Here is a 16077-nt window from a genome sequence, read left to right on the forward strand (position 1 = left end):
AAATAACTGCAGATTAAAACGCTACGTGCAAATTCAATAAAAAGCAGTACAATTATTCATCTTACCTCGGGGAAAAGGGAGAAAATAGGGTCTTGAAATTCAGCCAACTTTGCAAAAACCAACAAATGTTCTACCATATTCAGTCGCACACTAAAAGGATGTTGAAACCAGATACTTTTATAGCTTCTACAAACCGCATGACCTGAGTTTTTAGAGAAGAAAAAGCACCTTTCAGACACTATCTATTTCTCATATCCTGTTTTTATATCACACCCGTCTTCTTTGTGACGAGCACAATAATGGGAAGACATACCGCAGGGAATGAGTTTTCATCTTTAAGCCGATATAATTCAAATCAATCGCTTAGTAACAAACTGCTTTACAAAAAGGCTTTTATTCAATACTGGAAAACATACTTTTTTACATCAACAAAATCCAGTTTGGTCATACAGAACTGTTTAGCTGAACTTATAACCTGCAGCTTTCTCCTGCCTCATCTGGAGCTACGTTGGTTTTAACACTCTTTATTTGATAGGATGATATTTATTACAATATGAATTAAAGGAATCACAAGGAGCCCAATGCTCAGTCTATCTTCCCTTCTTAAATTTCCCCGGCGTGGCTCCGGTCTTCTGCTTCTTCTTTGCAGATCCTTTAAGCTCAGTTTCCTTAAAAGAAAAGCAGAAGAAACAAATCCAGTTTTATTTAAAAAGGGTCTAAATGCAATCAACACATTGTTTTGGATACACACAGTCACACTGCATTTTTCATGAATGTACCTTCCGCTTGGAGGACAGAGACCCGGTGACGCTGAAGAAAGAGTCCAGGCGTCCCTGAGTGCTGCCCTGTCGGCTCTTGGAGATCTTCTTACAGCCGTTACGGATCCTGTCCTCGCTGCACACAAATCAATCGATCGATGAATAAAAAGTTACATGCTATAAATAATGTTGATTCCACGTGAACTTTGCAAACTTTATTTCTCAGCAATAAACAATCATTTGGAAGATGGTCATCATTTTCAGAAACAAATAAACTAGATTTTTAGACGGTACTTTTTCTGATATTCTAAGACATGTTGGGGCCAGAGAGAGCCTTTATTAGAGATACAGTGGTGAAAGGGGGAGATGGAAAGGATGACATTTCCTGATTTTGTTTTTGTTCAGAATGCAGGTTGAAGAATATATGAAAATGATCGTAGTGTGACTTTTTAAAAGAGGGTCTGTACTAAGCAAGGACTTTTGAATAAATCTGTAGAACACTGTTTGTTTCTCTGCACCACAATAATGCATTTAACAATATGCTTCCACATATTTCGCTCACTGCCGTTTTGACACTGCACTCGTCTTTATAACAATAATGTGAATTGTGTTACCCTATCTTAACCTTATATAATATGGCAAAAGCCCATATGTTTAAGTGACTCAAATCTCTGAGTCAGCAGCGCCGCGTAGTGGTCAGACGGTGTATAAACAGCTGATCTGCTCATATAATCATTGCAACAACAAAGGTCCTGATCATCATCAGAGCAACAAAACTCAATGAATCTCTGCTGAGGGTTTACCTGAACTGTTTCTCAGCACACATGAAGTGGATCAGTCCCTCCTCATCCGGCTCCGCCCACTTCAGATCCACAGTGGCACAATCCACCACTTCTGCATTTAAAAACAAAGCTCTGGCCTCTCTGTACAGCCAGTCCTCTGGAGGGGGGTGCTTCTGCATGAAGCCAAACAGGACGAACCATCAGAACTCTTTCATTTTATTTCCTGGATTTATGGATGGTAGCAGACATGGATTACCTTGGTGTCGATGTTTTCCAGGATCTCCTCAATGCTGCCGTGCTGTTTGATCAGGTCGATGGCCCTCTTGGGACCAATGCCCTTGATGGTGCCGCAGTAGTCACAGCCCAGCAGGATACACAGGTCTATGAACTACAGGAGGAACGAGGGTGGAGTTAATGCAAAAATTAAACAACAGAAAAAGACTTTCTTATTCTACAAATTGCTGCACTGTATTTACCTGTTCATTGGTGAGGCCGATGTCTGCCAGGATGCGACTGAAGTGGAACTCCTGGATAGGAAGTTTCCTAAGAGAATGTCCACAAAGGAAAATAATTCTTAATACTACTATTTCGAGTCTTAATCACACGCACTTACTTAAAGTTCAAGAAAACTGGGAATCCCATAAATTTGGGCTCCTAATCCCTTGATTCAAGCTCTTCAGAATAAGTTTTGTTATCAATTTATCAAAACAAAATGTAGGGGTCAGTACTTCCTTTTTGTTATGGCTTTATAACTGTATCACTTCTAAAGTATGAAATCTTTCTCCCCAATGTGAATAGGAGCGGGTTGGACAGCCCATAGTGATCATTAAATTAGAATAGCTGAAGCTGAAAACTATCTGGCCCATATAAAGATTAAAAGATATCAAGAATAGGATATTATATAAACAACTGCACCACAACACACACATCTCTTCTAAAGAGCCTAGCAGTGGATATTAATGATGCAGTGAAGGTGGGAAGCAGGTGCTTACTTTGCTTCACTGGCGGTCAGGTGTCTGAGCAGGATATTTGTCCCAAAGGTTAGCCCGTCCATATCCTCTGTTGCTGTGCCAAACACCTTCCCTGCTTTAACCAGAGCAGCACAGCTGGCCTCCGCCTCACACGGAGCCTACAGGACAAAGCACTTTGAATTACATTTCAAATAATTATTCAGCAAAACCTGTTCTGCAGCAGTTAACCTCTAACACACAGGGAAAGGGCTTACAGCAGGACGGATTTCTCTGTGCATTCACTTTAAATGTTCTTCTTAATTTCTCGATATGTATAAAAGGGTGAGAGCATTCAAGTTCAGGTGTTAAAGCAGACACAAATCAAGACTTCTTAGAAAAGTCACTTACGATACTAATCCAGCAAGAGTAGCAAAGTGATGGTTGATCTCACCTCCACATAAGGCACTCCCATCAGGGTTAGCAGCTTCTTGCACTCGTCATTATGATTCTTGGTCACTTTTACCAGACGCCTGCTGAATTTGTCGATATTCTCTTGCTCCCCTGGGTTGAGACAAACCATTTCAATAAACATTTAAATTCATAAGCAATGTAACAAAGTCAACCATGTAAATGAAGCTTTATAATACAACATATCAAGTCTGATGGCATGGTTTACACACCTAATCACCCAATATACACACTGATTTTGATCCACCACTCATGATAAATGTTAAAGAAAAGGGAGAGAAATATGAACTGTACCCATTTCCTGAGCTTGAGCAAGCTGCTTCTCTGCTTCTGCCCTCCTCTCCCCTCTCTTTTCCAACTAGGGGTGACAAGAAGAGCAAAGGCAGAGTGAGTGAATGACTTAACAAAAGGATGGAAGGTTTTAATAAGCAAACCTAAATAATTATCTCAATAATACTGTCTTTTGATTACCAAATAGCTGGTCTAGACATGTCAACAGCTGTAAAACATGTTTGCATTTACTGATCTATCTGACAACAGGAAATCAGAGCCCATACTAACCTCTGCTGACTTGAGCTGTGGGGGCTTTCCGTCAAACACGTATACAGGTTTGATGCCATATTCCAGCATGCGGATTGTCCGGTAGAACATTCCCATCAGGTGGCTGAGGGAAAGTACGTGGCAGAAATGTTTCACTATTGGGTCCAGATATGAGCTACGTAGTCTAGGAGCAAGAAAATAACTACTGCCTATTGAATTTCTCCAACTACGACTTAATTTCTCTTTTGTGGTGTTGGCTTCACCTTGTTGTCTCGCCATCCTCATTCTGCAGTAAGTTGCCGTCCTGTCTCACAGCGATCAGGAACTGGTAGATACACATGGAGGCATCTATAGCAATTTTCCTACCTGCAAACATTTAGAAAAGCAGAGGATAACAACAAAAAAAATGCCATTGTGATCTATAACATGGTTTCTATGCAAGCTTTCATTCACTATATAATGCCTCTGATCTCTTTCTCCTTTCTGATACAGTCATCAATATGTAGGTAACGGGACCTGTAACATTTACCAAAGTAGTTCTTGATGTCTTGCTCTTTGATGGCACCAGGGGCCTGATCAGCAATCAGTTTAGTAAGCCCGTGAATTCCCATTATGTTAGGCTGAAGCTCAAACGGAAATCACAAAAATCTGAAAAACAATGAAATCATGTTTAATTATTCTATTGTCACACACATGCAATTGAGGCCCTCGAATGTTGTTTAGCATACAGCAATATACCACCTTGCTTTTGAAGTTTACATCGTGTTTACATCCATCCTACTTTGACTGATGCATGCCGAATTAAAGATCATTAAAGGAAAAGCTAGCATAAGCTTCTTTATATGATGGTGGATTAACAGTGAAAGATGCATACAATAAATGTTTAGTTTTTGAAGGGAATTTGGTTTGCAGGACAGAACGTGTCATGGTGAGTAGCTTTGTTGCACACAGATTTAAAGCTGCAGCTGCTAGGCTAAATAAATAAATGTCGCATGCATTCTTATTGTACATGCTATTAGCGGACAGCATTATTTTATCGTTGTATCATCAATGAAGGTAAACTGTTTTAATGTTTTTTAACTCACCGGGTTGCAGTTTCCCTCGAGTCTATGAGCACTCACTGTGGCGCGGTTCTTTCGCGGGAAATCAAATAGCAGACATCGCCTATCAATCTATCGAGCGCGGCATCGTCAAAGACACTGAAGAACTGCGCATCGATCGTGCAGGTTTGATTAACCAGGCCTGAGTTCTAATGAGGAAGTATTGGAAGGGCATTCATTGGTTCATTGAGGTTGAAGGAAATCCGGTCAACACAGTATAATAACAGAGTCGCTTATGTTGAGGTTTCAAAGGGTTTTATTTGTTTTTAGGTAGCATTACAACACAAAAAAACTGGTTCATTGCGAATGGCTTGTAAAACGAGCATCTCCCCGGCTGCGAAGTACCCGTAAGGTCGGAGGTGTGTTTTTGTTTCTCCGCCCACTCCGGAAAACTCAACGGAGTCGTCGTTATTTTTATTTTTTAAGGTGACGTGGAGTCGAACCCCCTCTTCTACACTGGCTCATGTGTCAATAAAAGTACTTGGTGTACCCGGATATCATCGCCATGAATGCATAAAACGTTGGGACATTGCACCGACGATTTCCAAGATGTTTCGCTGTAAATCTTTACATTGAGCTTCAGCATCGGCGCATACCGGAGCAGAGAGGAGTGTGTCGGGGCCTGGAGACAGAGGCACCAGGCAGACAGACAGGTTTAGTCGGATCTGCAGCATTGGAACTGGAGTGATACTGGTATAGCACATTTTTCCAACTTCTACCCTGTAGTCATTTGCTGTCTTTGTGAGTCGCTATGCTGAAAATGAAAATGCATCTTTTGAATAACGCAGTGTGGATTTAGATAAGTTGTTTGTTTTTTTCACGAATCACTGAGGCCCATCATTATAGTCTCATTCATAGTGGAATTTGCTAAACAAATATGAGCCCCCCCCCCTGCGTTTTCTGGCACTATAATGGTTGAGCGTACTCTTACTGAAATTGTAGTAAATAATATCAAAGTCAATTTAGCAGTCACTCACTACATTTCACTAAACATAGTTTATGACAGCATGGATTTCTATAGTCATCAGTTGCTGATGGAGTTATTGGCCTAGCTAAGATAATTATGTGTGTTATCTAAATTCTTAAGGTTCGTAGAAAACAGTCTTTTCAAATGTGATATTTTAATGGCTGTCCTGGCACTAAATAATTAAGGAGGTCCAGACCTGCATGTGTGATGCTGAAGAGTCATACCAGGAAACACACTGACACTGAAGATTACACACAAGTGATCAGCCTTTTGAGACTTTCCCTCTCAACCTCAAGAGATAATTCATCAGAGAGCACGGCCACTCTAGCATGACTTCATATACCACTCTGTTTAGACAAAAAACTAAATCCTTTCCTTCACTTTGACACTGAAAGTCAGCATGAAGATGCACAAGACAGCACAAATTGTTATCAACAGGATTGAATTGCATTAAAACTGCACACATAGACATCTCAGAAATGTTGCATTGCTGTGACATTTGACCAGGAATGTGACATCAGTTCTGAGAATGGATCAACCTCTTAAATTCATTTTAATGTATTTAATAACAGTGAGATACTTGTTATTATTTGTGAGGTTGAGGACAGGTTGATTGTAGTTAATAATAATCATTGATTTGAAATAGGAAGGTCACTATTGTTAATTAAATGGTCGTTGCAAATGTAGGGCTTTCTTAAAAGAAAAAAATAAGCAATTCCCCTATAGCATCACACTCAACTGTGGCGTAAAAAATAGTGGAAATAAATGAGTATACAGTGTAAAACATTATTGAATTTGAGAGCAACACTATGCCAATATATTCTGGGGATACCTTTTTAAAAATAAATAAATCTGATCTACAGAACAGCATCCTTTGTATACTCCCATAAAGTCATCACAGACAGAAAGAAGTGACAGAGCTAATTTAATTCTAGTCATAAAAGCCCCCCTGGACTATAACACTGATGAAACTCATTGTAACCCGCAGTGTCTCACGGCTGTTGGGTTTCTCTTATTATTCATGTGTGTTAGCTAGAACTGTGTTGAAGTGACATTGCACAAAATTCTCCCCCTGACACAAAAATCACACATCAGGTGTTAGTGGCATGGACATAACCTGACTTCTTGACTTTAAATGAAAGACATACTGTGAGTCTCAGGACGGATACACAGCTGTTCTCCTCATGAACTGATCCACTGTCCATCTTTGCACCAGGGGTTATGCAGTGTGGAATAGGACACCTGCCAGGGGGCTGCCAGAGGACGATGGGCCTGCACTGCGTCTTGATCCTGTGCTTGTTCTCAGGCTGGGCAGTGGGCTACAAACAGGGGGACAACGTGACTCTCTATGTCAACAAAGTGGGTCCTTATCATAACCCCCAGGAGACATATCACTACTACACTCTGCCTGTTTGCAGACCGGAGAAGGTCAGTCTTTGTTCTGATTCACTGTGTATTATTGTCTGCTGAAGCTCACAGAGAGATAATCTTGTAATGCTAAATGTAAACAGAAGTCTAAGGACAACAGTTACGTCTCAACATTTCTTATACCATTTATCTGAAAAGTAGTGTTTCTCCACCAGGCCATGAGGGTCCAATGAAACTCTGAACTTTACTGCCAAAGGGCTTGATGTTGCAAAATCTGTGAACACATTTTATTGAATACAGAATAAAAATGAAACCTTTTACAGGTAGACAAATGGGTAGTATATGTTTAAATGTATTTACGACACAGTGTAATGTAGCCTGAAATACATCTTGAGTTTTTCGCTCGAGAGGATTTCACCTGGTTTGAGATTTATTCCTGTCATGTTATTTTTTCCCCTTCTTTCTCACCTCATAGTTTTATGTTCTGAAATCACTTACTCATAGAACTCCGACCAACTTGTGCTTTCTGCCACTTTTTGTACACTCTGTCACTCATGTTGTAACACTTCTTCTTCAGGTGCATCACAAGTCCCTGAGTCTGGGAGAAGTGTTGGATGGTGACAGGATGGCAGAGTCCTTATATTACATTCGATTCAGGGAGAACGTGGAGAAAAAAACTCTTTGCACGCTCACACTTTCAGAAAAACAGGTATTTATTTGCAAAACGTGTGGACAGTTTGAACCTAACCGGTACACTACTAAACACCTTGTGTAAGTTTAACTTCTATAGTGTACTTGGTCTGTTTATACTTGTTAGTGCTTTTGAAACCTATCATTGCTTAACATAGTGTAGGAGTTATAGGATTAAATGCTGTGGCCTGTGAAATAAATGGGGTCTGATTGTGGATATGTTTTGTGTGTGTCAGGTGGACGAACTTCGTGAGGCCATCGAGGAACTTTTTTACTTTGAGTTTGTCCTGGATGACATTCCTATCTTGGGCTTTGTGGGATACATAGAGGAGAGCGGCTTCCTGCCCCACAGGCACAAGGTAAACCTCTTGCTGAGGGATCGTGGGATATTTGAATTAGACGGTGTACGGTTTTGTCATTATGCAAAGTCCCTGTTTCATCTAAACCACACTAACTGTATTTCTTCTTTGAATCTCTCTCTTCCTCTTTATTTTTGTCTTCTCCCCTCTCCTCTCACCCCCTACAGGTGGGTTTGTGGACTCATCTGGACTTCAACATCGAGTACAATGGCGACACAGTGATATTTGCCAATGTTTCAGTCAAAGACGTGAAACCTGTTCCCCTGGAGGAGGGTGCAGGTGCAGTGGGAGGAGTCGGGGTGGGAGGAGGCAGCCTGGTTGTGACCCACACCTACAGCGTGCGGTGGTTCGAGTCCCCTCTGCCTCACTCGAGGAGAGCCGAGCGCCTCAGAGACTACTCGTTCTTCCCCAAAACACTGGAGATCCACTGGCTCTCCATCATTAACTCACTGGTGCTGGTGGTGCTGCTGTTGGGCTTCGTCATCATCATCCTCATGCGGGTCCTGAAGAATGACTTTGCCAGGTTAGTCAGGGAAGAAGGAGATCGGGCCTATAAATGTGAGACTTTAGGTATCGTGTCTTTAAATATGGAATAGGGAATTTTAAAGACATTTATCACAATTTTGTTGACAACATTGTTAAGTAATAATGATATAATCAATTCATAATTTCGAAATACATTTGATCATTTGGTCAATTATAAAAAAATACTCAGCATGTGCAGCCTTAATTCGACAGTCTATTGAGAAGGTATACATTTAGGCTATACATACTTTTTACTCTCTTTTGGACGCTGTGGATTCAACAAGTCTGAGTCCAGGTTCAGGGTAGTTTTAAATGTAGAGTTGTAGACGTTAGTTCTCTCCCCCTACAATTTTGTTCATGTACATTCACTGTTACAAACAGATGATAATTAATGTCTAGGGTTGTATTTTAAAATTGGAACAGTATCAAAACATAACACATTTAGAGAGACCATGAAATAAATGTAACTCGAAAAATTGGAAAATAACTCAAAGTATGAAGTCTCAGATCATTGGTTTCTTCCTCTATCTTCTCACTTTTTCTTCCTCATCAACTTTTAGACAACTCCTGTTCATGAAAGCATGCTCCCCTCCCCTGCAGGTACAATGTGGAGGAGGAGGGCGGCTGTGATGATCTGGACCAGGGAGACAACGGCTGGAAGATCATTCACACTGACGTCTTCAGGTTTCCCCCTTACAAAAGCCTGCTGTGTGCCGTGCTGGGGGTGGGGGCTCAGTTCCTTACTCTTGCTACAGGTGAGCATTCATTCTCAAATACACCCAAACAGTAGTAGGGGGATCATTGTTCTGTTTGAAAACCGAGCAGTCCGAGCAGCATTGACCCGCAGCAACAGTTTCTGTGCCGACCAACAGAGGGACACAACAACTAGAAACCTGATAATGGCACACACACAGGTCACATGTAGAGGAGTCTGATTACTCTAATGTCTCCTCATTAGGAATCATCTTCATGGCTTTGCTGGGAATGTTTAACGTGCATCGCCATGGTGCCATCAACTCCGCTGCCATCGTCCTGTATGCTCTGACCAGCTGTGTGTCGGGCTACGTGTCCTGCAGCTTCTACACACAGCTCAATGGACAGCGCTGGGTGTGGAACATCATACTCACCTCCTCCCTGTTCTCTGGTGAGTCTGATGAGAAGGGTTTGGGAACATATCACACTTTGGTTGTTAGAGTAGGGTAAGACAGTTAAGATAAGAAAAGATAAGCTAAGATAAGACTTTATTTGTAAGGACATTCTTGAGCCAGTTCAAAATTTGAGCATTTGAATTGTACTGAATTCTTAACGTTATTAATGTTCATGTTTCTTATATTTGCAGGGAATTAAAACTCCATTTTTCTGTAATTGCATTAGACTATCTCCTCTCTGCCAATAGCGCAAGGTTTTTTTTAACCCATTAAGCACCTTCCATCCTCAGTCCTTGTTTGCTTTTCTCCTTACTTTTTTCATCAGCTCTTACATTTCCCTCTACACATTTTACATTTTGGCGTTAAGCTGTTATTTAAAATGAGATGATTAGGCTTAAAAAGGAATAAATTGATAATGATGAATTTTGATTGAGGTTTGGCCTTTTAAACTGTCTTCACATTATGGTCTCCAAAGAGTGAAATTTATTGAAGGAAATTAAACTTTTACACTAAAATTATTGTAAGGATTCTCAATGATTTTTTACCTTTTTTAAAACTTATTAACTTAACCTCAAACTAAAAGAAATTCAAGACTTTTCCTAAGGAATACATATTGTTGATTTAGGCTTTTACTTTTAGAAGAGAAACTGGAGTTATTTCAACCATGCCTAATTTAAATAGTTAAGTAGTTTTAAAGCCTAGTGTATTACGGCAGTCTCATTTATGCTCGGTATAATGTGACAATGATGTTCCACTCCATTTATAATTTATTCACTTATGCAGGAGTTATTGGTTCAGGTTCAAGGAATTGTTTTAAAGAACTGGCATGTAAAAATGTGTCTTATTCGGTAGTTAAGCAGCTGTATACTTTCAGCATTAAAAACACATCATTAAATATAATGAATCACCTAACCCTAACCCATTTTAACTACACTCTGGGTCATGCTTCCTAAAAAAAACCGCCTGGAGTGATTTAAAGATGCCTGTTCTTTACTGAATCCATCCCTCATCCCCGCAGCTCCTCTGTTCCTGACATGGAGTGTTGTGAACTCCATCCACTGGTGGAGCGGCTCCACTCAGGCTCTGCCAGCCACCACCGTGCTGCTCATTCTGGGGGCCTGGGTGCTGGTGGGCTTCCCGCTCACCGTCATCGGCGGCATTGTGGGAAAGAATCGAGCCGGCAGCTTCCAGGCGCCCTGCCGCACTCGCAACATCGCCCGGCAGATCCCTTCGCAGCCGTGGTACAAACACACGGCTGTACACATGGCCATCGGCGGCTTCCTGCCTTTCAGGTGAGACGTCTTGATGTGTGGGGAAAATTTGCTTGAATCAAATTTAAAGTCCTACTCTCCATAGGAATGTTGAACCAAAAAATGATCTCAATAAAAAACCTGTAACTAAATCTTCCGTTCATAATATGTTATTCTAAAAATTCTCAAATAGAAACAGAGGCTATTATTAATATATTTCTGTATTAACATTTATATTATTTGTACGTTTGTGCTATCATGCTTATAAAAAAAGAAAGGCTCAAAAAAATATGCATAGTAGTAGAATGAACGGAATGATTCAGTATGTTTAATCATCATTGGTACTATTAATTTCCACATGTATACAGACAAATGGTAAAAATATAAAAAGTACAGCCTTTGGATTTGAGTTACTTATTTCTTTTATTTATCATTTGTCTCAGTGCCATTTCAGTGGAGCTGTACTACATCTTCGCCACCGTGTGGGGCAGAGAGCACTACACCCTCTACGGCATCCTGCTGTGCGTCTTCGCCATCCTCCTCTCGGTGGGCGCCTGCATCTCCGTCGCGCTCACCTACTTCCTGCTGTCCGGCGAAGACTACCGGTGGTGGTGGCGCAGTGTCCTGAGCACCGGCTCCACCGGCCTCTTCATCTTCGTCTACTCTGTTTTCTACTACCGGAACCGGTCGTCGATGAGCGGCCTGGTGCAGAGCACGGAGTTCTTCGGTTACTCTCTGCTCACGGCGCTGGTCTTCTCTCTGATGCTGGGCAGCGTGTCCTTCTGGGCCTCCCTGGCGTTTATTCGCTACATCTACCGTAGCCTCAAGATGGACTAAAAAAGTGAATACACACATGGCTATAAACAATCCTCATTCTACTCTTGCTGTCATTCATACACACATCTCCTGTGCGCGAGGAGAACAAGGGGCCTTGATTTAAGTGAGAGCTGGTGATTGAAATGTAGCTGTTATTTTAACCCGGTTGGATTATGTATTTAAGTATAAAATGGGATATTTCTGTACAAAGGGATTGGTTGTGTCCTATCGGGAGCGAGTGTGTACAAATGTATGAGATGGGGCGTGAATGGATTTAATCATTGTATGAAGTAGTGGCATCTGGTTTCTACTTAATGCTCGATCAAGGCTCGGCAGGCTCTAGTCTTTAATTCCCACATTGCACCAGTTATCCACTGAAGCAGCTGACTCATACTGTAGGTTTATTAAATATACAGCAGGTGTTATTACTTGCAATTATACTCCACCCGCTCAATTTCAACAGCCAATTTAATTAGGGGGAAAATAGTTTTGAAAGAAACCCGTCGAGCTCCACATGGCCCTACAGAGGTTAAGAGGAATGCGTTGTAGAAGAGCTGATGCAAGATGTTAGTGATGGGAGCCACATTGCATCTTATGGTCACCATTGACTGGTTTTGGTTCTGATGTAAATATAGTCTTTTCAATAAAATGCTTTTAATACAACAGTGCCAGCAAGAAACTCCGGAATTGTTTACACCGGCTTTTATATTCTTTACAATTTACTGTTGAGAATGCTACATGTGTAGTCGCTATGAGGTTTTTGACATTTGATTCCTAATGTCTTGCAGATGAAGGATATTCCGGTTTAGCCATATCATATACACACACTATTCATGCACAAATAAAACTTTTTTTAAAAATCACATCTGTCAGGATAGAAGCATGCTCTCAGTAAAGAAAGGAAAATAAAAACACTCAAAGTTACTAAAATGAAACTGGCTTTAATAGAAAAATGTGTGCACAGCAGATCTTTCAGTACTTGGCTTTAAAACAGTTCCAAAAAAATACAAGAATGCATCCAATTTGGACCCAACTGGCATCACAAAGCGCAAAGAACACACACACCAACAAACGTTAAATAGTTGTATATAAAAAATAAAACTTGGTAAAATACTTTTGAACGGGAGTATGAACAAGGTATATGTACACTCGACCATGCAAAAAGACCTCCAGTGAGGAAATAGAATATAAACAGGGCTTTTGGGTAACCATTACAGAAAAAGCATATAAACTCGGCAACCCAACAACTACTGGCCGGCATTATGAACCATGATTGGGCCACGGGTGTCCACAGGTTCCCCGCCTTTGCTTTCGAAGCTCGTGTCATGCCCAGTGTTATTTACTGGGGCGGCGCTGGCGGGGTTGAATGCCATGGGGTTATACTCATAGTGGTTGACTCCAGGAGGCATGGTCCAGCCCACCGCCTGGGGCCTGGGGGGCACTGCGGTCTGGGACGAGCCAGGGGACCAGCCGGGGTATCCCGCAGATCCAGCAGCAGAGTTCATAGCGGCCAGATAGAAGGCGAGGTTCTGAGGAGTCGTCTTTTTAAAGGCTGTCTCTATCATGTGCTGGTTGTAATGCTCCTTCAGCTGGGGCCGGGCTTCTCCCTGATACTGAGAGGAAGACAGGCATGAGTATACAATTTAGTAGAAGTGGCATTCTTATTCATAGGTTTGATTATGTTTCGTCACGCCTTTAAGGCCATAACCAGACTATGGTTAGGCCTCCATTATGGACGTCTTGTTTTATGTCCTAGCCTCTGTTTCTCTGTTATTGATTCACAGGAAATCTAGGCAGGACAATGTTCAATCACACATTTATCAGCATTAAATATTTGAACAAACAAAGAGCTACTAACAGGTGGGATGTGTGGTGGCATATTGGTGTACATGGGTCCACGAGTCGGGCTGCTTCTGTTGTAGCGCTCAGAGACCCAGCTCGTGTCCTTCTGGTGCCTCCTCAGCTTCATCCTCCGGTTCTGAAACCAAGTCTTAACCTGAAAAGAAAAAACAAAGAGATCCAGATGATCAGAAAAATAGAAGCATACATTTTGCTGTGAATGTGATGCACGACATCCATTAATCCCTCACCTGTTTATAGGACAACCCAGTCAGTTCTGCAACGTTCTTCATTTCCGCTGGTGTGAGGTACCTCTGAACACTGAAGCGCTGGACAAGAGCATTCATCTGACTCTCAGAGAAGGCAGAGCGGACCTTTCCTTTAGGGGTATTTGCAGCAGCAGTGCTTGGCATCTTTGGGGCAATCAAGGGTGCATGTTGGGTGTCGGTTGTGCACACGTTCCTACTGACAGGAAAGGTCCTGGGCTCATCCATTAGAGTGCTGGAAACAGCCTCTCTGGCATCAGGGCTCCTGCAAATCACCTCATCCTCAAGCTCTTTCTTTGCCCATGTAGCAGGGTCCGCCTGGGGAAGACTCCCTTCTCTGCTGCTCCCAGAACTCCAGGAATCTAAGAGAAAGGGAACAAACAAGGTGAGCAGGGGACATTAACTAGAGTATATTTTACAACACCATACAGAAATGTGTGCCCCAACTAACGATGTAAGAACATTGCAGTTTTATGGCATGTGATCGATCACACATTATGAATTGTATTTTCTTCATAAGAACCAGGTTATTTATGCACTTACTTTGTATACCAATTTAAAAGCATGCACAACGCAGTATTATATTTTCTAAGAGTAAATTGAATTATACAGCCCAACACAAACATAAAAAAGGTAAAAGCTTGACTTGCTGTGGGATATAAATAAAAGAAGACCATTATAAAAAACGGTTATGGGAAACACATTGTTTTAGTAGTTTAAACGTTTTGGTGTATTCTCTTAAATTGTATATGGTTAAATATTTGTTGGGCCTTAGTTCTGTCGCTAGATGTCGCCACTTGTTTCAGGAGGCGCGTGGTAGAATCGGTGGCGGGATATTTTTTTTTAAATCAAGATGGAACTAAATTGGACTTCACGGTCAACTGTGGTGGAAGAAATCCTCGCTTTCTGCAACCACGGGGGAAATGTAAGATTAAAAAACGTTGTTTCCCAATTTTAAATAGTGCAAGCACGTCAGCAGTAGCTATGTACCTGGTGAAGTGTGTGCCTCCGAGTCACTGGCTGTGTCGCTCCCGGCCCGCCTGACCTCATGTTGCCGAGCATCGTACTCAGCCCGCTGTGGTCCGGCCAGCAGCAGACGGCCTGCTTGGGAGTCACCCAGGTAACACACCTCCGAGCCCTGGTAGTGACCGTGGCCGTTCATGGTGTGCAGCTCCGGGCTACCAGGTGGAGACTCTTCCCGAGCCCTGGCTGTGAAGACAGATCCACCGGCGTTGAAGTTGCTCGAATCCGTGACTGCGGGCGCTTCTCCCCAGTTGGCCATGTTCCCATGGTTCTGTTCCGGACCGGGTTGGTACATGAGGCTGTAAGCGTATGCGTGGTAAGAAGGATTATAGTTGTAGCTTATCTGAGCCTTCCAGTCCGCCATGTCTCCACCGTCGCGATAGAAATGTTTTTTTAAAAAAGAACCAACTTGAGTACTGGGTCAAAATGGCCTAAAATACTGCAGGCATACGTTCCTCGAAAGGGCGATGCTAATGATCCCTGTCCAGGTAAAAAGGAAGTGGGACAACTATCTTGAAGAATTGCGCCCTTCCTCCAGATGCTGGTTATAAAGAGGTGTGTGGGTGTGGGCAGGCTGGGAGGTGGGTGTTGGGATTGTTTGAGCCAATCTCTTTGATTCAACCTTCATTGACGGCAGTGATGCCATCTCATTGGCCCACTCAGTCAAGTATTTGTTTGAAAATGTTTTGGTTTGGAACATGGGGAAAAATAAACTAATTTAGAAGAGTTAGTTAAAAAAGTACACTTTTGAAGTAACCCTCTTAAATGACACCATCACCAAGCGACCTAAAATTACTCCTATTTCTTTCAATACTACAAATCAGACAAGGTTAAATGTCCCACTTGAGTTTTAATCTTCTGGAAGGAGTTATTAAGGCCCACATTTATTGTTTGTTTGGTTTTTTAAATGCTTCACTCATACCTTTATTAACATGCTTACATTATGCACTCCTAAATTAGTACGTTTGTGTTTGCCTAGCCAGATCTATCTCAACAGAATCCTGTTGATTGCTAATCCAGTATGTGTGTCTTAGCTAGACTTTTGAAGCTCAGATTGGTGATCTTTGGTGTTTGTTTGAAAAGCTTACCATGAGCTACATGAGATACAGCATACACTAAAAATGAGAGAGCGAAATGGCTACTCACTAAATACAAAATATGATATTTTTATGTCAGCTTTGGTATTTAAAAGAAGTCCCTGACTACATACTACATAAATGAGTTACAT

General features: G+C 41.7%; 3 protein-coding genes across 3 annotated transcripts; 1 reads left to right on the forward strand and 2 right to left on the reverse strand.

Moving 5' to 3' along the window:
- Positions 1-375: 375 nt before the first annotated feature.
- fen1 (flap structure-specific endonuclease 1) lies at positions 376-4700 on the reverse strand. The gene is made up of 12 exons (XM_063912791.1): positions 4584-4700; positions 4028-4146; positions 3762-3864; positions 3520-3622; positions 3253-3316; positions 2942-3051; positions 2533-2669; positions 2017-2083; positions 1797-1928; positions 1562-1713; positions 780-894; positions 376-668 (listed from the first exon to the last, which is right to left on the reverse strand). The coding sequence occupies exons 2-12, from the start codon at positions 4107-4109 to the stop codon at positions 591-593; spliced, it is 1143 nt and encodes a 380-aa protein (XP_063768861.1). The 5' UTR covers positions 4110-4146; positions 4584-4700; the 3' UTR covers positions 376-590.
- A 100-nt stretch (positions 4701-4800) lies between these two features.
- tm9sf1 (transmembrane 9 superfamily member 1) lies at positions 4801-12384 on the forward strand. The gene is made up of 9 exons (XM_063873778.1): positions 4801-5291; positions 6782-6993; positions 7511-7642; positions 7860-7982; positions 8150-8505; positions 9108-9262; positions 9466-9651; positions 10674-10947; positions 11349-12384. Exons 2-9 carry the CDS (start codon positions 6787-6789, stop codon positions 11740-11742), a joined length of 1827 nt encoding a protein of 608 aa, XP_063729848.1. The 5' UTR covers positions 4801-5291; positions 6782-6786; the 3' UTR covers positions 11743-12384.
- A 258-nt stretch (positions 12385-12642) lies between these two features.
- nanog (nanog homeobox) lies at positions 12643-15380 on the reverse strand. Its single transcript, XM_063873779.1, has 4 exons — positions 14817-15380; positions 13812-14188; positions 13580-13717; positions 12643-13334 (listed from the first exon to the last, which is right to left on the reverse strand). The coding sequence occupies exons 1-4, from the start codon at positions 15211-15213 to the stop codon at positions 12969-12971; spliced, it is 1278 nt and encodes a 425-aa protein (XP_063729849.1). The 5' UTR covers positions 15214-15380; the 3' UTR covers positions 12643-12968.
- Positions 15381-16077: the final 697 nt, after the last annotated feature.

Source organism: Eleginops maclovinus, chromosome 21 (genome assembly GCF_036324505.1).
Source record: "Eleginops maclovinus isolate JMC-PN-2008 ecotype Puerto Natales chromosome 21, JC_Emac_rtc_rv5, whole genome shotgun sequence".
In the NCBI taxonomy this organism is placed as follows: Eukaryota; Metazoa; Chordata; class Actinopteri; order Perciformes; family Eleginopidae; genus Eleginops; species Eleginops maclovinus.

Bases quoted from the DNA above. Each gene is read 5' to 3' on its own strand.
- nanog (XM_063873779.1), bottom strand. From the start codon at position 15,213: ATGGCGGACTGGAAGGCTCAGATAAGCTACAACTATAATCCTTCTTAC. The intron at 14,189-14,816 runs GTACATAGCTAC...CCTTTCTCTTAG, and splicing joins GGAGGCACACACTTCACCAG to ATTCCTGGAGTTCTGGGAGC. The intron at 13,718-13,811 runs GTGAGGGATTAA...TTTTCTTTTCAG, and splicing joins CTGGGTTGTCCTATAAACAG to GTTAAGACTTGGTTTCAGAA.
- fen1 (XM_063912791.1), bottom strand. From the start codon at position 4,109: ATGGGAATTCACGGGCTTACTAAACTGATTGCTGATCAGGCCCCTGGT. The intron at 3,052-3,252 runs GTACAGTTCATA...GTCTCAACCCAG, and splicing joins TGCTCAAGCTCAGGAAATGG to GGGAGCAAGAGAATATCGAC. The intron at 895-1,561 runs GTAAACCCTCAG...ATTTGTGTGCAG, and splicing joins TGTGCTGAGAAACAGTTCAG to CGAGGACAGGATCCGTAACG.
- tm9sf1 (XM_063873778.1), top strand. From the start codon at position 6,787: ATGCAGTGTGGAATAGGACACCTGCCAGGGGGCTGCCAGAGGACGATG. The intron at 7,983-8,149 runs GTAAACCTCTTG...CACCCCCTACAG, and splicing joins TCCTGCCCCACAGGCACAAG to GTGGGTTTGTGGACTCATCT. The intron at 9,263-9,465 runs GTGAGCATTCAT...TCTCCTCATTAG, and splicing joins GTTCCTTACTCTTGCTACAG to GAATCATCTTCATGGCTTTG.